Raw genomic sequence first — 25,556 nt, forward strand, 5'->3', positions numbered from 1 at the left:
GCCTGCAAGCCAGTGGAGAAGATGAGACCTGACCCCAAACTCCAAATTGGGGCAGATAGTGTCAAGGGCTAAGGGCAGGGAGGAGAGACAGCTGTGGGGAGCAGAGAAGACTGCAATCTCTGCTGTTTGGGGCATCAAGGAGGACTCCGGAGGAGGTGTGGCTTGGGAGCTGGGAAAGGGGAGGGTTTGGGTTTGTGGAAATGGGAACCAGAGGTGGGTGGATGGGAAGGGCAAGCCTAGTAGCAGGAAAGGCAAGGACAAAGAGCCCGAGGATTGGAAATGCAAGAGCAGGCACAAGGGAGACTGGATGGTACCGTCTAGAGGGTGAGCAAGAAAAAATAAATCCTGGAGTATGGATGAGAGCCAACCCGAAGGTCTTGAGTGCCAGGCTGCGGAGTTCGGCCTTGATCTTGTTGGACAGCAACAATCGGGGAGCCTCACAGGGTGGTGTGAGGTGGGGATAGCGGGGAGGAATACAACCAGGCCTGGTGGCCGGAAGGATCCCTGTGGCTGAGTGTTTGGCCACTGATGAGGCCATTCAGGTCTGGCCCCACTCACCCCTCCAGCATGCATCCTCTTCCTTCACATCACCCAACTTATGTGTTTATATGTGTGTGTAGCGTATATATATTTTTCTTTTTAATATCTGCTTGCTATTCTCACTAAGCCACATGTGGTTTGTAAACATCCCACATTCGCTTCTGTCTCAGGGCCTCTGCTCAAGCTGTTCATCTGCCTGGTACACCTTCCCCCAGCTCGTCCTTGTCCTGCCTACATGGCCAACTCCTACTCATCCTTCAAATCACAGCTCAAGTGTCACTTCCTCTGGGAAGCCCTCCCTGGCCGCCATGTACAAACCTCCATTTTTGCCCATAGTACACTGGGTCCCAGCGGCCCAGACTCCCCTAGTGGTCTTGCCCACAGGACTCTTTGCTCCTATAGGGACTAGGCTCAGGCTTTCTGTCTCCAAACCCCCCAGTGCCTGGCACAGAGCCTAGGCACACGGAGATACTCAGTAAATATTAATTGAACAAATATAAGGCTGGGCGAGGAGCAAAGGAAGCTCCAGGTTCCTAGATGATAATAGTGGTAGTAATCGCTCCTGCTGATCAACTATCTGCCGTGTGCCAAGGGATCTAAATATATTATCTAATTTAATCTGCACAACAAGTCTATGAGACAGATAATTTTCTTATCCCATTTTTCAGACAAAGAAAACTGAGACTCCAGAGGTTAAGTCACTTGCCCATCCAGCTGGTAAGAGATAGAGCTGAGATTGGAGCCTGGCAGGCTGGCTCCAGAGAACACACTATTACCCACTTAGTTGGGCTGGGCTATCTGGTGAGATGGTGGGTGGGGAGAATGTGGTGAGTTCTCTTTACAGTTTTTCTGCCTTTTTGTGTTCATACTTGAAGGAATGAAAAACCTTAAAATGTCAGCAAACAGGTCAGTGGTAATTATACACCATCCCACCTTATCTCACTGGGTCTATAGAAATAACCACAATTATAGCATATCACTGCTCACATGGAACTGACCACTGTCCTGGTCGTGCCTTCTTATATAGTCTCAAGGTGAGGTCTCTGTGTGTCCTGCCATCAGGGCAATGACCTCACACCTTTTGTCCTTGCTTATCTCCTGCAGATGTCATGGCACCCCCAGTACCGGAGCTCCAAGTTCCGCCACGTCTTTGGCAAACCAGCCAGCAAGGAGAACTGCTACGACTCGGTGCCCATCACCCACAGCGTTCACGACAATCACTTCTGTGCCGTGAACCCCCACTTCATTGCAGTTGTGACTGAGTGTGCTGGTGGAGGGGCCTTCCTCGTCATCCCCCTGCACCAGGTAAGGACACCTGGTAGCCCCTGGGCCCAGACAGCTCTCTGGAGGCAGCATAGGACAGAGGGGAAGTTGAAAGAAAGAGCCCAGGTTTCAAGTCTCATATGATTTAAGTCCTAGCCCTGCCTAGTACTAGCTGTGTGACCTTTATTTGCATAAAATATAATATTATGCAAATATTATATATTTTTAAAGTATTACATTTGCATAATAAACATGACAAAGGATTCATTTCCTGAATGTATAAAATGGACGGGGCGGGGGGGGGGGGGCTGAGCAGGTGCTTCGTAGCAGAGAACATCGAAAGGTCCTTTCACCTCTTTGAGTCTTGGTTTCCTCATTGGGAAAAATACACCTACCGTGGGGTTTCAGCTTGGGCAGGTGGCCTAGCTACTCCTAGGACCGCACCTCCTAGAAATGATTCTGCAAGTTAATTAACTTCTGCATAAAACATAATTTTTAATGCTTTGCTAGGCTTGGAGGAAATTGGGGAAATCTGCAAAGCTACCTCCCCCACCAAAAAAAAAGGGAAATAGACATTAAGCCAAACCTTAACTAAGAGAGGTAAACAGTAAGTGAACAGGAAGGACAGGTTTGTCCTGAGGGCAAACGTTGATAGTGTAGGTCAGACCATATACAATTGCTGATGTTCAACTGTTTATCACCCCCCAAAACGACAGTTTCATATAGATCAACCTAATAGCGGGTCTTTTCAGGATACCAACCCGGAGTCTCTGCCTTAAGGGAGAACACCTGAAGGGGCCAGAGGGGGATCCTGGGTCGGGAGTGCTGTGTATGCAGCAGCAGCAAATGTGAAGCTTCTCCAGAGGAAAGTATCCCAGTGTGGACAGGATTCCTACAGATTAAGATCAGGGAAATATGAATTCACAAAGACCACCAAGCATGTACACCACCATCAATAAGAGTCAGCTGAAACAACAGATAGCAGACTTAGACCCCCAAAGGACTTCAGAAGTTAAAATCATAAATATAGATTAGAATCTCATAGACCAGGTTTTCTGATCACAATGCAATTAAGCTAGAAATCAACAACAAAAGATCAATGTAAAATTCCCATTCATTTGGACATTTAAAAACACATTTCTAAATAACTTACAGGCCAAAGACAAAATCAAAATGGAAATTTAAAAATACTTGGGACTAAATGGTAATGAAATATATCACAAAACTCATAGGATGCCGGGAAAGTGTGCTTCAAGGGTAACGTACAACACTAATGCTTATATTGGAAAAGGAGAAAGGCTGAAAATTAATGACTAAACATTCAACCAAATAAGTTAGAAAAAGAACAACAGGGTAAAACCAAAGAAAGTTTGAGGAAGGAGATAATAAAAAGCAGAAATCAAAGAAAGAGAATATAAAGATACATTAGGGAAGATCAAAAAAGCCAAAAGTTGGTTCTTAGAAAAGACTGATAGACAAGTCCCTGGAGAGACTGGTCAAAAATAAAAGAGAAGTAATGAACAACATCAGGAACAAAAAAGGCAGCATAATTGCAGAGCTTTAAAATCTAAGACATTAATATAAGAAATTTATTTATGCCAATAAATTTGAAAATGTTGACAATATGAGCAACTTTCCTAAAGAATATAACTTGTCTATACTGATTCAAGTAGAAATAGAAAACCTGAAGTCCTGTAACTATTTTAATAATTAAGCAATAAAAATTTCACTTCAAGAAAATGACAGAAGGAAAAGGCAAGCTATAGGGTGGGAAAGGATGCTTGCATAATAAACGTGACAAAGGACTCATTTCTTGAATGCATAAAATGAACCAAAAAAAAAAAAAAAGCTGAACAGTGCTTCATAGCAGAGAAAATCCAAATGGCTAATAAGCATTTGAAAAGTACCAACCTCATTAGTAAACCACAGTGAGATACCAGTGCACCCCAGATTGTCAAAAATGCAAATGTCTGACAATAGTAAGTGATAGCAAGGATATCAGATGCTTCTAGTGGGAGCATAAACTGGCACATTTGTTTTGGAAAAGAGGAAAATACACATACCTGTGACCCAGCAATTCCACTCCTAGGTAAATGCCGTGCAGAAATGTGTGCTTACATGCAATAGAACAGAAGTATGAGAATGTGCATAGCAGCATTGTTTATATTATTGCAAAACTGAAAAACCCATAAGTCCTAGGATTAACAAGTAAATTATGGTATACCCATACTAATGAATATACACAACCATGAGAAGGAACAAAGTATAAATATGTATAACAATATGATTGAATCTTAAAGATAAAGTTGAGTGAAATTAGCCAAACAAATTATCAATTATACCATTCTATTTACCTAAAATTAAAAACAGAGTACATTAAACTACACTTTAGGAATGCATAACTAAGTAGTACATTTTTCAAGAAAAACAAGAAAGGAACTACCATGAAAAATCAGAATGATGGTTACCTCTTGGGGAGGGAAGAGGGTTATGATTGGAAAGTATCTCTTAGGGAACGCTCCTCTGTGCTAGTCATGGTTCATGGCTTGACCTGGGAGGGTGGCAGTTATGGTTAATTTATTTTCCACAGTTCATTAAGCTGGTCGCTTATTTTCTATGCACTTTTTTGCATGTTCTTCATACTTCACATGTACATACACATAAGAAAGACTCCAGGCCTATATGGTTTTACAGGCATGTCCTACAAAACTTTCAGGGAACAGGTTATTCTCATCTTTTACAAACTCATCCAAGGATAGGAAAAGAGGGACTACTCCTTTCCTCATTCTGAGGACAGTGCAATCTTGATACCAAAATCAGGCAAGGACAGAACACAAAAGAAGAAAATATAGATCAATCTCACTCATGAAGATGAATGCAAAATTACTAGCAAAGAGAAGCTAACAGTGAATAAGAAAAGATACATTCTGACCAAGTTGGATCTATTGTAGAAACCAAAGGTGGTTTAATATTAGTAAATGAATAAAGGTAAATCATCATATTAACAAACAAAAGGAGAAAAACCATGTGGTTATCTTCATAGATGTAGAATGGCATTTGATACAGCTCAATACCCATCCATGAGAAAAGTTTCAGCAGACTAGGGATAGACAGGAATTCTACAAACCTATAGCAAAGAGAATTTTTTTTTTTTTTTTTTTTTTTTTGTCGTTTTTTCGTGACCGGCACTCAGCCAGTGAGTGCACCCGTCAGTCCTATATAGGATCCGAACCCGCGGCGGGAGCGTCACCGCGCTGCCAGCGCAGCTCTCTACCAAGTGCGCCACGGGCTCGGCCCAGCAAAGAGAATTTTAAAACCTTTTTATTTTGAAACAATTTCATCCCTACAGAAAACTTGCAGATACAAGTATAGTTGAATGAACTCCTGATTATCCTTCATCTGGTTTACCACTCATTAACATTTTGCCAGATTTGCGTTGTGTTTGCGTGTGTGTGCATGTATGCATGCGTGTGCGTGTGTGTGCGTGTATGCGTGTGTGTGCGTGTGTGTGTGCGTGTGTGTGCATGTATGCATGTGTGTGCGTGTGCGTGTGTGTGCGTGTATGCGTGTGTGTGCGTGTATGCGTGTGTGTGTGCGTGTGTGTGCATGTATGCATGTGTGTGTGTGTGCGTGTATGCGTGTGTGTGTGAGTGTGTGTGTGCGTGCGTGTGTTTGGAAACATAGAAGTTCTAGATATGGCCTCTCACCCCCTTAATACTGTATTTCAGTCTGTGTCTTCTAAGAACAAGAACATTCTCATATACTGACAATATAACCACATTCTGGAATTTTAACATTGATACAATGCTAATTATAATACACAACCCAAATTCAAATTATACTAATTGTCCCGATAATGTCCTTTATAGCAAATTTTTAATTAAACTTTTTATTTTGAAGCTGTAGATTCACAAGCAGTTGTAAAAAATACAGTGAGATCCTATGTCCTCTTTACCCAGTTTCCCCCAGTAGTAACATCTTACCAGACTGTAGTACACCACAATTAGGAAATCGACAAAGATACAGACAACATAAGAATATTTCCATTATCACAAAGATCATTCCTATTGTCCTATTATAGCCACATCCACTTCCTTTGGCCCCCACTTTCTCCTTAACCTTTGTCTTAGTCTGTGTAGTGTTGCTATAACAAAATACCTGAGTCTGGGTAATTTATAAAGAATAGAGGTTTATTTGGCCCACAATTCTGGTGGCTGGAAAGTCCAAGATTGGGCAGCCTCATCTAGTGAGGGCCTCAGGCTGCTTCCACTCATGAAAGCAAAAGGGGAGTGGGTGTGTGCAAAGAGATCACATGGCAAGTGAGGAAGCCAGAGAGAAACTGAGGAAGACAGACTCTTTTTAACAACCTGCTTTTGCTGGAACTAATCCATTCCCAGGAGAGCAAGAACTCACTGACCCCCCCCAAGCGGGGGGGGGGGCGGCATTAATCTATTTATAAGGGATCCACCCCCATGACCCAAACACCTCCCACTAGGCCCCAGCTCCCAACACTGCCACACTGGGGATCAAATCCCGACATGAGTTTTGGTGGCTGGACGGATCTGCATCCAAACCATAGCAACTCCGGGCAATCACTAATCTGTTTTCCATCTCTGTACTTTTGCTGTTTTAAGAATGCTATATAATGGAATCATACCATATATAACCTTTTGGGCTCCACATTTTTCACTCAGCATAGTTCTCTGGAGATTCAGCTGGGCTGTTGCACATATTAGCAATTCATTCCTCTTTATTGCTGAGTAGTGTTCTGGGGTTCAGATGCACTACAGTTTATTCAGCCATTCATGCACTAAAGCCACCTGCTTGTTCCGAGTTTGGGGTTATTAGGAATGAAGCTGCTGTAAACATTTGTGTACAGGCTTTTGCTTGAACATATGTAAATCTCCATTTCTCTGGGATAAATGCCCAGGAGGGCAATTGCTGAGTCAAAAAATATTTGCATGCTTAGTTTTATAAGAAACTGTCAAATTATTTTCACAAATAATTTTTTAGTATAAGTAAAATATTGCATGGGACCAACATATACTAAAAAATTATTTGTTGTTAATGTGAAATTCTAATTTAAGTGGGCAGCCTGTATTTTTATTTGCTAAATCTGGCTTCCCTACTCCTAGGTGATACCAGTGCTGCTGGTTTGCAAACTATGTTTTCAGTCGCAAGTCTCTAATCTAGTTCATTTTTATAATTATGAAAAAAGTCTCAAACACAAAAGGAGATAAAAACCATATAAGGAACTCTTCTACACCCAGAGTCTAGAATTACCAAGAGTTTGCTACTCTTACTTCAGCCATCCTTTTTCTCACTGAAGTATTTTAAAGCAAATCCTGGACATTTTGTCATTTTACCCACACACAATTCAGTATGCAATTCTAAAAAATAAGGACATTTTCTGACGCTAACCACAATGCTGGATTGCGACATTAACAATAATTCCTTGCGTCGTCTGATTTCCAGTTCATGTTAAAACGTCCAGATTGCCTCATAAATGCCCCTGCATGTGGTTGGTCTGAGTCAGGGTGCAGATAAGGTGCACGCGTTGTGTTTGGTTGGTATTTTTCTTACATAACCACATCCAGTATTACTGAGCAGACACCAGAGGCTGAGAGAGGGGAATGGACACATCTGCCCATCCATCCCATAGTATTCACCTGTGCAGACAGGCCTGCAGGGGCCCTATGTTGGACCCACACTGATGCCTTGTGAGCACTGGCCCATTTTGTTGGGAGCACTGCCCCATTGTGCAGATGGGGCTGCTGAGGCTCAGTGAGCTGACTTCCCAGAGGACCCTGAGCAGTAGGGCGAGGACCCGAATGGGAGCCCAGGCCTGGCTGTGGCCTTGGGACCTCGTTCTCACTTAACCCACCCATGGCTCCTGAGGTTTGGCTCTGATTCACATCGGCTCCTTGTGGTTACCAGGGATTACAGTCCATGCCAGGCACAGAGAGATGTCAGGAAATGAGCAGTGTGTGGACAAAGGAAGGGACAAGCTGGCTAATCATTTTATGAAGTGTATAAAGGAGTGTCAGAATTGGAAGCTGGAATTTATTCTCAGAGGGGCTGGGCTGCTCGGGCAGTGTCAGATGTCCCAGAGGGTGTGACGCTACATCAGGGTCCCTCCCCCCTGTACATCGTGACCCAGGTGAGCTATTGGAGGGAGGCTGGAAGGGGAGTTTCGCAATCTGCACCTGCAGCCTTGGCAGCCGAGGACTGTGCTCAGGGAACAAAGGCAGCAGTGGGACAGTGTGGGCAGGGCCCTGGGCCCAACCTGCAGCAGAGCCACCCCGCAGTGGGGGTGGACTGTGGAGGGTGGACTTTGCTGTGAGGTGTGGAGGGTGGGGAGGGATGGAGGCAAGGGCAGGCTGAGCCCCTGGGGGTGGGCCCTGGAACACTGCTGGCAGTGAACCGGGCCAGGACGGGGCCGTGGGCCTAAGGGGCCGAATGGACACCATGGCCTTTGGATGCCTGGGAGAAGGGGAGGGGGCACTTCACTGCTGTGCCCTCAAGCCTATGTCTGGCTGATTAATTCAGTTGGTTAGAGTGCAGCTTTGTAACACCAAGGTGAAGGGTTTGGTTCCCCGTAATGGCCAGCCATGAAAAAACAAATGCCTATGTCTATCCATGTCACTCCCCTGCTCAAACACCTCCCAGCACTCTCCATTGCCTGCAGATAAAGTCCTGTTTTCCTCATGAAAGCCCTGCATAGTACACACCTGTTCCCTCCACACAGATTCCCCTTCTAGAAATGCAGAGTTTAGGCTAGTCTGGTTTTTGGGGGGAAGACTCGTCCAGTTCCAGGAGTCTGCTCAGTCTGGAAAAGATCATACTCAAGGAACAAGTCCTCTGCCTTTGAATATGGAAGGAGCTGACCCAGGACAGAGGGGCAAGTGTGTCTGTGGGTCTCCAAAGGACAGAGCTAGGACCAGAAGTGGGGAGTAGGGGGAGTGGGAGGGGCCACAGGGATGTCACATTGGACTCGAAGTAAGAAGTGTTTTCTCAGAATTAACAAGGTCTGAAAGTGGAATAAACCACCCTGGGAGGAAGCGAGCTCCCCATCCCCACAGGTGACCAAGCGGGGTTCCCAGGTAACCTCTGCAGTTCACTACCTCCAGCCCTGGGTGTCGGATTCTACAGTAAACCCTCTGCATGCTCATCTGCGCACTCATAAGGGGGGGGCTAATGAATGACTTTGTGCCCTAAATCCTTATGGGAATGTGCTGTGCATTATAGAAGCCTGTGCGCTTCCACGGCCAGGGGACCCCTCTCATCTCTCCTTCTGCTCAACTCTGGCCTCCTCCGGGGAGGGGTCCCCCCCACCCCAACCCACTGGCCCCACATCTCACCCCCTCTAGATACCACGTGGCTCCTCTGTCCTCTTGCGCATCTCTCCAAGGGTCCAGCCATAGGCCCCGGGCAGGTGAGTGGACTCATGCCCAACCCTCACCTCTCTTGCTTGGCCTCCTCTCCCATCTCATCCTCCAGCCTGTCCTCCCCACTGGCTACGTTAGGAGGCTTCCCACTGCTTAATTAAAACCTACCTGTGGCCCTGCCTTTCTGACTTGAAATGCCTCCCTTCTACCTGGACTGGTCAAAGTCTCCCTCTCTTTAAGGCCCAATTCAAAGGCCTCCTCCTCCAGAAAGCCTTCCCTGACTCATCCCCCAGGCCCTTTGTGTGCCTTTCTCTCCAAGCCCTGAGTACATTATATCCTGCCTTCTCCATAAGGCAGGTGGCTCCCGTAGGGCAGGGACCGTGAGTACCCCATCTCTGCCACCACCTGCAAGCAATGGGGGGCCTGGTGTTTAGTAGGTCCTCAACAAAAGGCCTGTGTGATGCTGATGATGACTGTGGCATGAGGACGGCAAGAAGCAGACCAGGCCACAAGAGGAAACATTCCCAGTTCTCCTGGCTTTGCTGTGGGCTGGTTCTGTTGTCCTCAGTATGCCATCGTCACCCTCTCTGATCCCCAGCTTCTGCACTGTAAACGGGGATTCTTGCACTACTTCTTAGGGTGGTTGGGAGAAATAATATGGAGCAAGGCACTAGCTCTGGGCCTAGCACATATATGACCCTTAACCATGACTTCCAAAGAAAAACATTTAAAAATCTATTCCTTGTAGACATGTGAACATGGCTGAACCAACTACTTGAGTTCATCAGTTGGAATATGATCAAGCCACCAGTTTATTCACTGAGGTCACCCCTGGAACAACTGCCCATCAGTTGCATAGGAGGTGATGGGAGCCCCCCTGGAGAACAGTTTGGCCTCATGCTAAGTATATCCCTTGGCCCCTGAAACATACCAAGGCACAATAAAAACTGGGTAATTGTGATTAGCTGTGATGCACTTACCCTGGCTAATTTACTGAGAGCTTACCATGTACCAGGGGCTGTCTTAAGTGCTTTGCATGTATTGACTCATTTAATCCTCACAATCCCCTATGAATGAGGTCCTAGTACTGTTGCCATTTTGTAGATGAGGAAACTGAGGCACAGAGAGCTGAGATCACTTGCCCAAGGTTTCACAGTAGTACGTAGCATATCAGATATTCAAGCCCTGGATGCCAGGGTCCTCCTGTCTGCCTAACCTCTTCCACACTGTGTAACCCACTTCTGCCTGACCTACCAGCCCTGCCTCCCAGTCTCCACCCTGGGCTGTTGGGAGGCTCATTTGAGGCCATGACTATGCCCCTGTGCTAAGGGTCATGTTGGTGACCTCACAGCCTCTCCCATCCTGGTAGCAAAGGCCTGTCCCCCACCCACCTGGCTCTCCCCGCTGGGGTGCAACTGTCCTGTCCATTCCATCTGCCCCAGGACAGCCCCTCAGAGACTTGGAGGTTGTGCCTCTCCAGGCTAAGCAACCCAAGCCCAGGAACCTAGTCTGCGAGGAGAACAGATGTAACTCCCCTGATTTAGGGTTTGTGTCCCCAATAAATCAGAGGCCTGTCCTTGCCTGACTACTTGCCTAATGGGCAGGAAGGTGGAAATAGCCTCCTGATTATAAATGTTTCTGCCCTGACAGGCTTTTAGCAGCTCAGTCAATAGCCCATCAGACTGGCTAATGTCTGTGCCCAGTGGTCCTCAGCATAAAACCCTTTTGGACACAGAGCAGTCTGCAGATCTCAAGGGATATGTCTGCTGAGAAGGAAGGAACAGAAGCTGTCTGGGGCTGGGGCCTCTGCTCTGAGAGCTGCCCTGCTGAGCCATGCCTGGCCCTGAGGCACCATCCCTGAGTCAGTGGCTCCCCAGCCCAGGTGGAAGGCAGGAGGTGTGGCTCTGAATAGGGCTCCTGGGCAGTTTGCCTCCTGGCAACCCAAGGCTAACCTGGCAGCCAGCTCTTCCTGAGAAACCTGCAGGACAGAAGTTGGTTCATGGCCTTGGGCCAGAGTGTAGAGATAAAGGCCCTGTGAGCAATCAGTGGCCCATAGCAAAAGACCCAGTACTTCTCATGCCCTTTGACCCAGGAAATGATCCAAGAGAAGGGAAAGGCTGTGTGTAGGAAGGGGGCCCCGTCGGTGACTCAGAGAATGCTGGAACTCCCTGACGGCATAGTAAGTACATCACAGGCTCACACTTGGGGAGCTAAAGGCCTGGGCTGAAGCCCAACTCTGTCCCTCGCATTCCCAGTGACCCTGCACAAGTCCCTCCTCCAGTCTAGGCTTCCCCAAGACTTGGGTCAGTGAGAGAATGTGGTGATCCATTAGTGATGCCTGCCACAGGCACAGGATAAGAAAGCCCAGCTGTGTGCTCACCATTCCTGGTCTCTGAGAGCCCTTCAAGCATTTCTAACAAATTTTTGGCTAATTTTGAAAGAATTCATCTTTTCAGAAAATCTGTAGTTTTGTTTTTAAATATCTTTTTTATTGCAAAATTTACACAGCTAAAAATAAAAAAAACAAACAAAAAATAAAGAAGATGATAAAACCATCCATTCATTCCACCATCTAGATATAACTGCAATTAACATTTTGGTGCATTTCTTCCATTTCTTTCCCTCAGTTTTGATATACAGGTATACTTGTGTGTACGTGCACACATATGTATACACATAATAATACCTCCTATTATTGAGCACTTACTAAAGCACCTCACCATTCGACTTTTCATGCTCAATATCTCATTTAACCCTTACAACAATCCTGCAAGGAAGAGGTCATCATTCACAATTTACAGATGAGGAAAAAGAGGCTTGCAAAATTTAAACAGGTACACGACATGCTCAGATTTTGGTTTTCAAAAGCTCACCCAGATGACAGTGTGCAGAATGGCCCGGAGACTGGGCCAGAGGTCAGTGGCTGCAGCAATGGCCCCATGGAGGCCTGAGCAGGGCCCATAGGTGCAATGTCTTTCCTCCAGGGCCCTGTCTCCAGATGCTGCCCTGCTGGAGTGAGCACCTCTCTTCCCTGTCCAGGAGCCCACCTTTTCAGCTGTGGAGGAGGCAGACTATTTGAAAGAAATGGAATTTTTGCCCAGCTCCTTACACATCACTAACAAATGACACAAGTCCGAATTCTTGCCTTCTCTCTCTCTCTCTCTCTCTCTGAATGCATGTGTGTATATAATTGTTTTTTCTGAACCATTTGACGGTAAGTTACATACATCTTGCTCTTTACCCCTAAATGCTCCATTGTTTCCTAAAAATAGGACTATTCTCTTACATAACCACGTACGTTATCAACTTCAGTAAGCTTAACACTGCAACAATACTTCCCTCTAATCTACCATTCTTGTTAAAATTTGTTAAATAATCTTTTTTATAGGATTCTCCTCTCCAACAGGGGATCCAGTCTAGGGTGAGGTGTCTAATACCTATTTCCAGAGGGGAGCCCGGACCACCTCCTCTGTTTGCAAGCAACTGAAATGTTAAGCCTCCATGAACCAGGGGCTTAAGTTGTCTGCATTTCCTGGTTAGCCAGAGGTGAACCCCAAAGCCCTGCCTGCTTAGCAGCCTTATTAAGCAAGGTTAGGGATCACCGCTGCATCTTTGCTCAGTCACGATTGGGTGCGGCCTCAGCGGCATCACACAGAAATGCAGTGGTCTCTGCAGAGAAGGGGAGGTGGGAGAAGGAGAGGAAGTTGAGTGTTCCCTGAGCCCACCCTGTTTTTGAAAGTTCCTTTGCAAAAAATCCTGAGACTACTGATTCTGCAAGGTCAAGGACTGTCTTGTGTTCACCTTGCGTCTAGCACCTGGAATAGGGCCTGTTCTCTAGGTAGGTCATGAATATTTGCTGAATGGATAGATTTTGGTCAGTTTTCTTCTAAGCCGTCTCTGTCACTTAGATATAAAAATGGGCAGGGGGGCATTCTGGTGGATGGGCTTGAAGACCTGAGGCTGGACAGTGGACGTGGATGATGGCTGCATTGGCAGGCAGAGGCCTGGATCCTGGTCCCTGTTCTGCCAAGGCCGTGCGGGGTGATGTGCAAAATGAGGGATCTGTCACTGCCAGTCCCAAGTTTCTGTGGCTGGACCGATGGGGTACTCCTTGACCCCAGGCAATCCAAGTCTTTGGTGGAGTTGGAAATCTCAGCTTCCCAGCTGCATGGCATGGTCTACAGGACCTATGTGTCCCTTCTAGTACCTATACAGAAATTCTCAGCAGGAAAGGGGAAAAAGGAGCGAAATGCCCTTTCTTTTTAATTGAGATATAATTCACATACCATAAAAGTCACCATTTTAAAGTGTACAACTCAGTGGATTTTAGTATATTCACAAGGTTGTGCGACTGTCACCACTGTCTAATTTCCAAATAATTTCGTCACTCTGAAAAGAAGCCGCACACCAGGACTAACGGGCACAACACTGTACTATCTACCCTAACTGAATCATTGCGCAGGATATACACGTATTATTACAATAACACACTGCATCCCACAAAATAAATATAAATGAAATTGGAAAAAAAATGAGTAAATAAAATCAATCATGCACTTGAGTTTAAATTCAAAAAAAGAAAAAAGAAACCCCACATCCATTAGCAGTCACTCCCCATTTCTCCCTCTCCCCAGCCCTAGGCAACCACTAATCTGCTTTCTGTCTCCATAAATTTACCTATCCTGGATTTTTCATCTGCATTAGTCAGGGTTCTGCATACCAGGTACCAGGCGATGTGTTCATTTGTTCAAGCAATACAACCACATCTGGTACCTCATCTAAGTGGGCTCATACAACATGTGGCTTTTTGTATCTGGCTTCTTTCACTTAGCATAATATTTTTGAGGTTCGTCCATGCTGTAGCATGTATCAGAACTTCATACTTTTTTTGGCTGAATGATATTCCATCGTATGAATATACTACATTTAGTATATCCGTCCATCACTTGATGGACACTTGGGCTGTTTCCACAAGTTGGCATTATGAATGATGCTGCTATGAACATTGGTGAACAGGTTTTTTGTAGATCCCTGTTTTCACTTTTTTTAGGGATGTACATAGGAGTGGAATTGCTGGGTCATCTGCTAACCTACTGAGGGACTGCCAGACGATTTTCCAAAAGGGCAGCACCATTTCACATTCCCAGCAGCAGTGTAAGGGAAATGCCCTTTTATTGAACAATCACCATGTGCTAAGCACTGTGCCAAAACTTTCCACACCTCATCCCCTAAGATCCTCATGCCAACCTGCAAAATACCTATCATTGCCACCATCCTACCAAGGAGGACACTGGGGCTCAGAGAAGCAAAGTGACTCCCCCAGGATCCCACAGGGGATGAGTGGTAAGGCCTAGACTTACCCAGTTCAGTCCCTTACATTTTCCTGTTTACTCTGTGACTGCTGACTGACTGAGTCACCATCCAGGTGCTAATGTTGAACTAGCCTCCTCCTCAATCTTTCTGGGCACTGTTTTGCAGACAGGAAAGTTGGACCCCCACTACCCAAAGGTCTGCGGGCACAAAGGGAACGTCTTAGATGTCAAGTGGAACCCTTTCGATGACTTTGAGATTGCTTCCTGTTCTGAAGATGCCACAGTGAGTGTCGGCCCATGAGGTGCTTCCCTTTCCTGGAGAGAGTGGGACTGGAGCAGGGATGCTGGGACAGTGTCTGTACTCAACTCTGGTGCTCCCAGGGTGAGGCCAGCATGAGGGGGGGTGTTAAGTTAGACTGAGGAGGAGAAGTTCTAGGTGCTGTGGGACTTGGCACCTCTCCTCCTCTCTGTGGGCCTCAGTTCCCTCACCTGTAAAATGGGCATAATAGCTCCCACCCATCTAAAGGAGCTCCAGTGCGATTCATATTCTCATGGGAAAGTCTGTCTTTGGGGGGAACTATAAAATGCTATGAGGGGCATTTTTATTGAGGTCAGAAAATATTGTTCCACAATCTCACAGACAGTAAGGAAGTGAGCTTTAAAATGATGAGAGTGGGCTGGCCAGTTAGCTCAGTTGGTTAGAGTGCGGTGTTACAACACCAAAGTCAAGGGTTTGGATCCCTGTGCTGGACAGCTTCCAGAAAAAAAAAAAAAAAAAAGAATGAAAAATGGATGCTGAAACCATCTGAAGAACTTCAGTCCTACCAATTTTTTTGAGCTTTTGTTCTGTACCAGGGTCATAGTCCCTATCCTCACAATGTTCAGTGTTATTTATTTATAATTCATTTTGTACCTACTTCTAAAACATGGTGGGTATGTCTTAAAACAAAAAACACAGGTATGATCAGGTGATGAAAATAGGGATAAAAGTCATAGTTACCATCTGTTGTGAGCCTGCTGTGTTCCTGACTCTCATTACACTTATCATTTCACTGCTGGTCTTCCCAGCAACCCACATAGTAGGACATTTTTCTGATGAAGAAGCTGAGGGTCAGAGAGGTGCAGCAATTGACCCAGGGTTACATGGTTCATGAGAGGCAGAGCCAGGCTTCAAACTGAGGCCTGTCTGACTCCAGAGCCCATTCTCTTTCCACGGAGCTAGCTACACCATTCCCTAAAGAGCAGCAGCACAGATGGAGGAAGTGAGGAAATACTAGAAACGTTTGCTATGGAGGTTGCACTAACTGAGCTCCTACTTTAGCTCAGAGCTCCCTCGCAGCCAAGGTAAAAGGGGGAATAGAATGTATTGCAGAACGCTTACTGTTTGATCAAAGGAAACAGACCAGTTAATTGAGAAAGGAAGGCAGAAAGTTCTAAGAGGACTTGTATCAGTTTCCGTGTGGAAGATACTGAGGGACATGAAGGGCAGTGTCTGCCAAGGTGATTTTGCCAAAGGGGCAGTCAGGCCCTGTGAGAACTGGCCCTGTCTCTGGGTGTAGGGCTTCTGCCAGGGTGTCACATATCTGACACGGTCCCCACTTGTGTAGTATCTGCCCTTTCAGGCCTGCATTGAAGGCTCCCTTCAAGGTCTTATTTATTAAATCCCTAGCTGGCCTCATTGCCTGTCACTGTTCCTTCCCAAGTGACCCAGGGCAAGGAGAGTGGACACGATTATTGTGGGTGACAGTGCCTTTTCTCCCAGCAGCCGTGCCCAGAGTAGATTCATAGAGTAAATTCATTCTTGTAAAGTGCTCAGCTACCTCTTCCCTGTCCCCAGGACCTGGTTGAAGATGACCCTCTAGCCCTAGGGAGTGGGCAGTCAGAGTCTGTTTTCGAGCTGGGATCCAGTTCTATGCCTTAACATCCCTCACCAGACCTATCTGTCTGGAGCCTGGCAATTGCTCTTGTGGGGTTGGCTTCCAAGTTTTAAATCCAAGACCAGCAGGAAATAAATATTTGCTAAATTGAAAGCAAAGTCATCTACATGAAAAACCTGTCGATCTCTGAGGGAAACAGCACATACAATCACATAGGGGCCTGAGAACCTTGCAGGACAAGAAGGAACATCAAGTCAGCACCATCCCGGGCCTCATCCCCCTCTGTGGCACTGCCCTGTGCCTCTATTTGTACACCTCCATGACAGGGAGCTCACTCTCTACCATGGCAGCCTCTTCCATCCTCCGACAGCACTACTCCGGAAGGAAGCTCCAGCTCTCCTCTCAGGCCCGCATTATGAAATACAGGCCGATGGCTCTATCTAGCCCCTGGCCTTTACTCTTTACTCTTCCAGGCCATCCAAAGTGCCCCTCCAAAGCAAGAAGCTTGTCCTAGCCCAGATCTGCTCCAGAGCCTGCACTAGCTCCCTCGTGCCCTGTGGATGCAGCACAAACCCTTCATCCTGGCATCTCAGGCTGCACCCTGGGTCTTTGGGACAAGGAGGGAGTAGACCACTGTACTTCGGGGGATATTCTAGGCTGGGAGGCAGATGTGCGCTGGCATTGAACTGGAAGATGGGCCTGCAGGCCCCACCCCACCTGCCTAGTCCCTCAGCCATCAGGATAGCAAAGATTACCCAAGGGCAGATTTGGAGTCCTCAGCTCCTCTCTGGTCAACGACAGGCCCTGCTCGGGCTGGAGGACCTTGGTGAAACCCCTGTTCCACTTAGGGCCCCCAGCTGTCCCTCCACTGAGTGAGAGGTGGCTATGGAGGGAGCTCCCGTAGTCCTTCTGCTGGGCACAGCCAGATCTGTGGCTTAGGATGGCGAAGGTGCCAAGGTGTCCCTCGCTAACATGCCCCTGGGCCATGTCTCCCCTGCCAGATTAAGATCTGGAGCATCCCCAAGCAGCTGCTGGCGAAGAACCTCACAGCCTGCAGGAAGGAGCTGCTGGGCCATGCACGCAGAGTGGGCCTGGTGGAGTGGCACCCCACGGCTGCCAACATCCTCTTCAGCGCCGGCTACGACTACAAGGTGAGTCTGCTATTAGTTTTCTGCAGCTGCCCTAACAAATGACCACAAACTGGGTAGCTGAAGACCACAGAAATGTGTTCTCTCATAGTTCTGGAGCCCAGAAATGCAAAACCAAAGTGTTGGGAGAGCCATGCTGTCTCCAAAGGCTCTGGGGAAGAATCCTGCCGTGCCGCTTCTAGCTTCTGGTGGCTGCAGGCATCCTTGGTCTGTAGCTGCATCACCGCAATCTCCGCCTCTGTCTTTGTTTGGCCTTCTCCCTGTGTGTCTGTGTGTCCTCTCCTCTTCCTACAAGGACTCCTGTCATAGCACTTAGGGCCCGACCTAATCCATTATGACCTCGTCTTAACTAATTTTATCTGCAAAGACCCTATTTCCAAATAAGGTCACATTCTGAGGTTCCAAGTGGATGTGAGTTTTGGGGGGACACTATTCAACCCGTTATAATCTGCCTGGAGGAGATGGGCTCGGTACTGCCCAGAGAATCTTCCTCCTGCCCGTTGACTACCAAGCAAGCAGGCTATAGGCCATGTGGATTGGGAAAATTTGTGGTACAGGAGACCTAGATTCTATCCCAATTTAATCTGTAACTGGCAGTATGATCTGGGAAACTCTCTTGTCTGCTCTGGGCCTCAGTTTCCCAGGCTGTACACAAATAGGGTTGGTGGGACCATAGCTGTGGCTTTTTAACTCTTCCCTTTAACTCTGTAGGGGTTTACGGAGGCACCTCAGGGCCCTGAGTGATAGATAAAGGGTGGGGCGGGAGCTGTTGGAGGGCTCTGGTTCTTCCACCACCTTCAGGTCAGAAGTGCTCCTCTATCTGTTTACGGAGGGTATGTCTGCAGGGCTGCTGCATATGATTCTATATACAACTCCAGGAGGCGCTATTCACATCATGGACTATGGGAATGGATTGCACTGGAGCTGTGCAGTGCACAGTCTGTGCAGCTAAACATGGCAGCCCTGGGAACTGCTGCTAATAACTGTTTGAAACCCCCTGGATTAGCTTGTACCCTGGGGTTCTCACAGCATGATGTTTTGTTGCTCAAACGCAGATGGTGTTTTCCTTTCACTGTTAGACAGCCTGACTTCTGGCTTTCCCCTCCTGCCACTTGCAGCTTCCACCGGCAGACCCATCCTCCCACCCAAGCCTTCTTGGCCAGGCTGCCAGCTGTGGCTTCCCTCCTGGGGATACCATGTTTCACTGTGGCTCGGCGTGTAACTTTGGGGGCCCCACGTGGGGGGGTGGCCGCTGTGCTCAGAGCTGGCTCTCTGCCTTGCAGGTGATGGTCTGGAATCTGGATACAAAGGAGCCTGTAATCATAAGCCCTGTGAGGATAATTAACTGTCACCAAGATGTGATCCTTTCGATGTCCTTCAACACCAACGGCAGCCTGCTGGCCACCTCCTGTAAAGACCGCAAGATTCGGATTCTTGACCCCCGAGCAGGGACCGTCCTCCAGGTCACTGCTGGGCCAGGGTCTGGCTTGGGGTGGGAGGAACAAGGGGCAGAGTGGGGCTGGGAGAGGCTTCTGAGAACAGGACAATAACGCTGTCTGCATCTGGCCAGCCCTATACTAGTATCTCCATTGGTCCTCTTGGCATTGCTGGGAGGTAGGATGTGCCATCTCCATTTTTTAGACGAGAAAACTGAGGCCGAAGGGATGTCAAGTGACTTACCCACACTGAGAGCTGGCCTAACTCCAAAGCTTGCTGGTGTGCCTCCGCTCTGTCACTGGCCCTAGGGCCAGGAGGCCTGAGGGTACCACCGTTTATCCACTGTGTACCCTTAGGCAGGTGCTTTCTGCTCTCTGAGCCTCTGTCTCCTCATTTGCAACAATGGGCTATTAGCCCTTCTCAGAGGATTACCAGAATGCTTAACAAAAATACTGGGGAGAGACTCCATGTGGATGAGAGCGGCCCAGGAAGGCTTCCTGGAGGTAGTGCCCCTGGAGGATCTTTCAGGCACAGTTGGGTGAGAAAGGGGGGAGCAGCAGCATAAGCAAAGCAGGGAGGCCAGAAACCCCAGCTGCCACCCGGGAGTCCTCTCCCAGCATCTCTGTGACACCTACCACATATGTCCCTACAGGAAGCCAACTACAAGGGGCACCGAGCCAACAAAGTGCTGTTTCTGGGGAATCTGAAGAAGCTGCTGTCCACGGGCACATCCCGATGGAACAACCGGCAGATGGCCCTGTGGGACCAGGTGAATCTCACACGCACCCCACTGCCACCCCTCACCATCACGCCTCAGCTACGAGTGCTGGCCTCATTCATTCCTTCATTCACACATTCATTCCTTCAAATCTCACACACTTACTTAGCATAGTCTGCAGGTGCTGGGTATCCAGTGTGAGTGTCAGGGAGATGCCGACCGCCCCTGGGGCGAGCCCAGACCATGTGCATCTTGTCATTCAAGGAGGGAGATGAGTCAAGACCCAGGAGAGGCCCGGGTGTAGGGGAGGGGAGGTGGCTAAATCTGGGACGAGGATAAAGGGGAACAACAGAGGGAGAGAGGGCCTTCTGGGCAGAGGGGATAGCTGGAGCAAAGGCCTGGGATGAAATGCTAAGGGCGGTGGGTGGGAGGAGCTTGCCATTAGGGCAGCCAAGGGTGGCAGTGAGGGCCAGGGCCAGGCCAAGCAGCACAGTTTTAGGGAGCACTTTGCAGGAGTTTCGGAGACTGGACAAATCACTTCCCCTCTCTGAGTCTCCTCCTTCATCTATTAAAATACATTTTTAAAAAACAGGTGGGGGAGGATTGAAAGGAGACCAGGTGTGTCCAAAGTGATTGGCCAAGGGCAAGATGCTGACAGAGTAGGTGGTGGTGGTGTTTCAGTGCCTTTAAAACTATCATCTCTGGGCTGGCTGGTTAGCTTGGTTGGTTAGAACATGTCACTGATAACACCAAAGTCCAGGGTTTGATCCCTGTACTGGCCAGCCTCCCTCCCCCCCAAAATTACCAAAATGTCACTTGCACCAGGGGGTAGCCCACAGATTGGACCTTAAGAACCAGGGACATCTTCCCCTCACACATACACACAAGATCAGACTTTCTCTCTTACACACACACAAACCCAGAGCCCCATGGCAGAATCCTTATCTCAGAGTGCGCCACTGAGGGCCCCCAGGAGTGATTCATCAGCCTTCCGGGTCTCCCCTTCCCTTGCAGGACGACCTCTCTGTACCTGTCACAGAGGAGGACCTCGATGGCTCCTCAGGCGTGTTGTTTCCCTTCTACGATGCAGACACCTACATGCTCTACGTGGTGGGGAAGGTCAGCCTGGCACAGGAGGGTGGTGGCCACCTGGACCCCCCGAGGCAGGAGGCAGAAATATCTGAGCCTAGGCACCTGCATTCCCACCACTGCCACAGGGCAGGGTGTGGAGCTGGGAGATGGGAACTGCCAAAAAAAAACAAAAAAGAAAGAAAAGAAATATTCATACCTAGTCCCACTGGTGGCCAGACAGCAGCTGGGGTGCAGGGCAGGGACAGGCAAGAGTCGTGGCCCCTCTTCCCCTGTGGAACAGCACCCCACTCCCACCTTCCCACCTCCCAAGGAAAACCAGGGGCCAGAGCTGTGGCTGGACCCCTGAGCTAGTACCTCCCCAACTCTGGGTCCAGATGAGGAAGAACCAGTTGGTGTGTCTCAGCAGGGCCGTTCTGAATTTTGGGCAGAATAGGTCTTCATTGGGTAGGACTATCCCATATTTGGCATCCCTGGCCCTTAACCACCAATGCCAGGAAGAGCACTCTTCTCCCAACCCTGCCAAGTCATTATGACAATGAGAAATGTCCCCCAGGGGTAAGACCCACTGGGTGGTCTCTGAGGACATGCCATTTCTGGCCTCCATGTGCAGCTCTTGGATGGGAGTGGGATTTGGGCCCATGTTCCCAGAGCTTCTGCATGGAGGAATGAGGGTGTCTTGGGGTCCTGATTGGGGGGACTGAGTATTAAAATGAGGACCCCCCTTCCTGCCTTGGTGACAGGCCCTGAGTTCCCTGGGGTTCCCCTGTGGGAGGTGGGTTTGCCAACTGATCACTGCAAAAGCCAGGATTTGCTGCATGGCAGCGGTGCCCAGGAGGGCTGCTGATGGGCACCAGCTCTGAATCTCAGCCTCCTCTTCCTCCTCAGGGAGATGGGAACATCCGCTACTACGAGGTGAGCGCCGACAAGCCTTACTTGAGCTACCTGACTGAATACCGCTCCTATAACCCGCAGAAGGGGATTGGTGAGTGTGGGACACCGAGGCCACTTGGGGTCCGGGCTTCAGTGCTGGGCCTGGGGAGACAGGGATGAGTCAGACAGGAAGGGAGATGGCTCAGCAACACTCTGACTTGATGGCGGCTGTCCGTGAGGGGTGCAGCAGCAGAGAGGAGGAGGTCTGGGAAGGCTTCCCGGAGGAGGCAACGTTTGAGAAGCTGAAAGAGGAAGCAGAGCACAGTGTGGGGAGAGAAGAAAGTGTTCTGGGTCAAGGTTAAGCAGTTACAGCAACAGCAGGGAAATGGAAGGGGCTGACCTAAAAAAGCCTCCAAGGAGAAATCCCCACCTCCTTTTTAAGAGTATTTGGGGATTTCAAAAGACCCAACTATGTGTTGTCTATAAGAAACTCGTGTTAAACATAAAGAGACAGCTAGATTAAATGGGGCTGGAGAAGATATACCATGCTAACACTAATCCAAAGAAAGCTGGAGTAGCTATGAAGAGCATTTGGGACACAGGAGCTGTGTAGATGAAGATGGGAAGCTTTGAGCACAGCAAACTGCCTAGAAGAGTCTAGCTAAAATAATTTAAAGCCTTGAAAGTGGAGACAGAGTTTGATTATTCAAGTGCACTTGTCCAGCACAGGCCCAGCCCAGTGTAGGTATTTGTTCACAGGCTGTTTGTTGAGGGATGGAGGTAGAGCAGGGCAGTCTCCGTTCACATCCAGGTGTGCAGCCTGCCTTTGCCACTCACACTGGGTCCCTGGGGCTCCCATCCCAGCTGGAACTTCTTGGCCCTCCTTGGCCATCTGCCCACAGGTGTCATGCCAAAGAGAGGTCTTGATGTGTCCTCCTGCGAGATCTTCCGCTTCTACAAGCTGATCACAACCAAAAGCCTCATCGAGCCCATATCTATGATTGTGCCCCGGCGGGTAAGGGTAGTAGGGGCTGTCTGGGAGGGAGGTGGGGAACCCATCCTGGAGAAAACAGACCCAGGGGTGTCAGTCCCAGAGCCTGGAGCCCATGTTCCTAGAGCAGCCAAGGGAGGCCGAGAGCCACTCCTCCAGGAGAAGGCCTTTCTCCTGGTCAGTGAGATGTTCCCGGGAGCCAGGAGTCCCGGGTCTCGTCCTACCTCTGCTCTTGAGCTGCTGTGTGACCTTGGGCAAGTCTCTTTGCTCTCTGGGCCTCGGTTTCCTCGATTCAGAAGGAGTCAGGGCCCTCCATCTCTGGGCAGCCTACCCTCCTCCCGCTCCTCACTGTCTGGACTTCTCCTGCAGTCAGAATCCTACCAAGAGGACATCTACCCCCCAACGGCAGGGGCCCAGCCTTCCATGATGGCCCAGGAGTGGCTCAGCGGAATGAATAGAGGTGAGGAAAGTGGAGGAAAGGCCTCAGGCAAATGCAGTGGGAACATGGAGTGCCCAGTGGCTCCAAGTAGCTGGGACAGGTTTGGCCTGTCTCTTTATCCTCCTGTAACCTCAGAGGACAGGCCCTTAACAGTCAGTCCCCAGAGGCTAGGATGGTCACATGCAGGTCCAGGAAGGCAGGAGCTTGTCCCAGGTAGCTCAAAAAACTCTGTCCAACTCAAGGGATCTTGCCCCATGAAAACCTTCTTTACCCTCTGGGGCTATACAGGGTGACTAGATATTCTCAGCTGGGGTCCCCCTGCCTGTTCCCTCACCCCTACCTCTGCAGTTATTCTTTGACCCAAGAGACCCTCTAGGCAGCAGCCCCACCCAGGCTCTTTGGCCCACCCTGCCTGGCCTGACTCGCTGGCCCTCTCCTGTCAACACAGGGGCCAGCCCTGCAGAAGAAACAAGGTGTGTTCCCATACCTGCCCCAGCAACGCCCTCTCCCTCCCTGCCATTTCCTTCACACACACCCCGCCCCACCAGTGGACTGCAAGAGCCTCTGCCTGAGTGGCAAGTCACGGTTTTGTAAACCCTTAGACAGGTCTCGCCCTCCCTGAGCCTCAGTTTCCTCATCCCTCTCTGTGATGCCTGCCTCCCCTGCTTCCTGGGGGTGTTGGGAGAATTAATAAACTTGGGAGATGGCCCAGTGCAATGTGGGTGGGAATGTCCTTACAAAGCAGAGTTTGGGGGCAGCTCCAGTGCACACCCCATGCTGTTCCTACAAACCAAGCTGCACTTAGATAGTTGCACACGTGGGTATTTGTATCCACTTGCCCTGGTCTGTGGGTCTGTGCCTGTCTACCTGTGGCTGTTTCTCCTACACCTGTTGTGTGCACCTGTGTGTCTGCCTGTGTCTCCGAGTGCCTGCCTGTGTGAGTGCCACCTCATGCCACCTGCTCGTGGGCCTCTAGTCCTCCCACAGCCCTTTGCTTCCCTCCTAGGGCCAGTCCTGGTGTCCCTTAGACCTGGCTCCGAGCTGCTGAGCCCCCTGCCACTGCCTTCAGAGAGACCCATCTCCAACTCTGTGGCCCTGGCCTCGCCCCAGCTGCTGGACCAGACAGAGAAGCTGACTGCAGAGGATGGCCAGAGGACCTTCTCCCGGCTGGAGAAGGCGCCGAGGTGGGCAGCAGAACACAAGCTGGAGGAGAAGAAATCCTGGCTCACAAACGGCTTTGACATATTTGAATGCCCTCCACCAAAGACAGAGAACGAGGTGTGAACGAGGGTGGGGTGGGCCTTCATGGGGGGCATCCGGGGCAGCTGGGGGGATCAGCACCCCTCTCCAACCCCACCCCACAGAAGAAGGGCTGAGGAGGGAGAAAGTGAGGGGAAAATAAGCAGCTGTGTGGCCTGGCCTCGTCGCTCAACTCACTTTGTTGATTCACTCAACAAACGGGCAATGAGCACCACCTGTATGCCAAGATGGTGGGTATACATACAGATGGTGGGGAGCCATCTGTAAATAGTTCAGTATCTGCAGAGGCTTTGACCTGGTGGGTATTAAAGTCCCTTCCAGTTCTGATGTTCTAGGATTTTCTGTGCTTTCAGAGTCAACATTTAAGTGCCTCCTGTGTGCCAGGTCCCAAGGTAGACACGTTAATATAGCATGTGGTTGAATTCTCCCACCAGCCCTGGAAGTCAGTGTGTAGTGTTTAGAAACACAAGGGCTGGCGTCTGCCAGAGGGATTCTGATCTTGTCTCTGAGTACTCACTCCAGGGCCTCAGACCTGGTGGCTGAATGTCTCTAAGCTTCAGTTGCCACAGTAAAGTGGGGGTACTAACACTACCATCCTCATAGGGGTGTCACGAACATCCAGTGGGGTAGCAAAGGTCCTTAGGAGAGCACCCAACATCTAACAGCCATTCTGTACAGTGGCAACAATTATGACGATGATGAAGTTAGTTTTCTGACCCCCAGTTCCCAGAGAAGGAAATTGAAGCGCAGAGATAAGTACCTCGCTAACCGTTTAGTAGTGATGAAAACACCAGTCTCCAGACTGCAAGGCCAACTATCCTTTCCTCCATCCCATGGGGGGATCTATGGAGGCAAACTATGCCTGAAACATTCAAGTCTTTTTGAATTTCATTTATTGGGTGCAATAAACAAGGTTTCTGTGAAAGATCTATGGAATGACTGTCCCCTCAGGACTCAGCCACGTTAATTTCATCACCTCCACTTGTCTGAGTCAAAACAGGGTAGTGTTTTAGCCTTTCTGCTGGTGTCCTTCCCACTCGTGTCCCAGGACACACAGGTGATCTTGCCCTCTGATGTCTGCTTTCCCAGCTGCTGCAGATGTTCTATCGGCAACAGGAAGAGATCCGAAGGCTTCGGGAGCTGCTGACCCAGCGAGAGGTCCAGGCCAAACAGTTGGAACTGGAGATCAAAAACTTGCGGATGGGCTCAGAGCAGTTCTAA

At 49.0% G+C, this 25,556-nt stretch overlaps 1 protein-coding gene across 1 annotated transcript; it reads left to right on the top strand.

The window, feature by feature from the left end:
- The first annotated feature begins 1,212 nt into the window (after nucleotides 1-1,212).
- On the top strand, nucleotides 1,213-25,556 carry CORO2A (coronin 2A). The gene is made up of 12 exons (XM_063081680.1): nucleotides 1,213-1,257; nucleotides 1,645-1,845; nucleotides 14,670-14,786; nucleotides 17,382-17,531; nucleotides 18,812-18,991; nucleotides 19,618-19,734; nucleotides 20,698-20,802; nucleotides 21,661-21,757; nucleotides 22,548-22,660; nucleotides 23,006-23,096; nucleotides 24,082-24,353; nucleotides 25,425-25,556. The coding sequence occupies exons 2-12, from the start codon at nucleotides 1,645-1,647 to the stop codon at nucleotides 25,554-25,556; spliced, it is 1,575 nt and encodes a 524-aa protein (XP_062937750.1). The 5' UTR covers nucleotides 1,213-1,257.

This window comes from Cynocephalus volans, chromosome 17 (assembly GCF_027409185.1).
Source record: "Cynocephalus volans isolate mCynVol1 chromosome 17, mCynVol1.pri, whole genome shotgun sequence".
Lineage (NCBI taxonomy): Eukaryota > Metazoa > Chordata > Mammalia > Dermoptera > Cynocephalidae > Cynocephalus > Cynocephalus volans.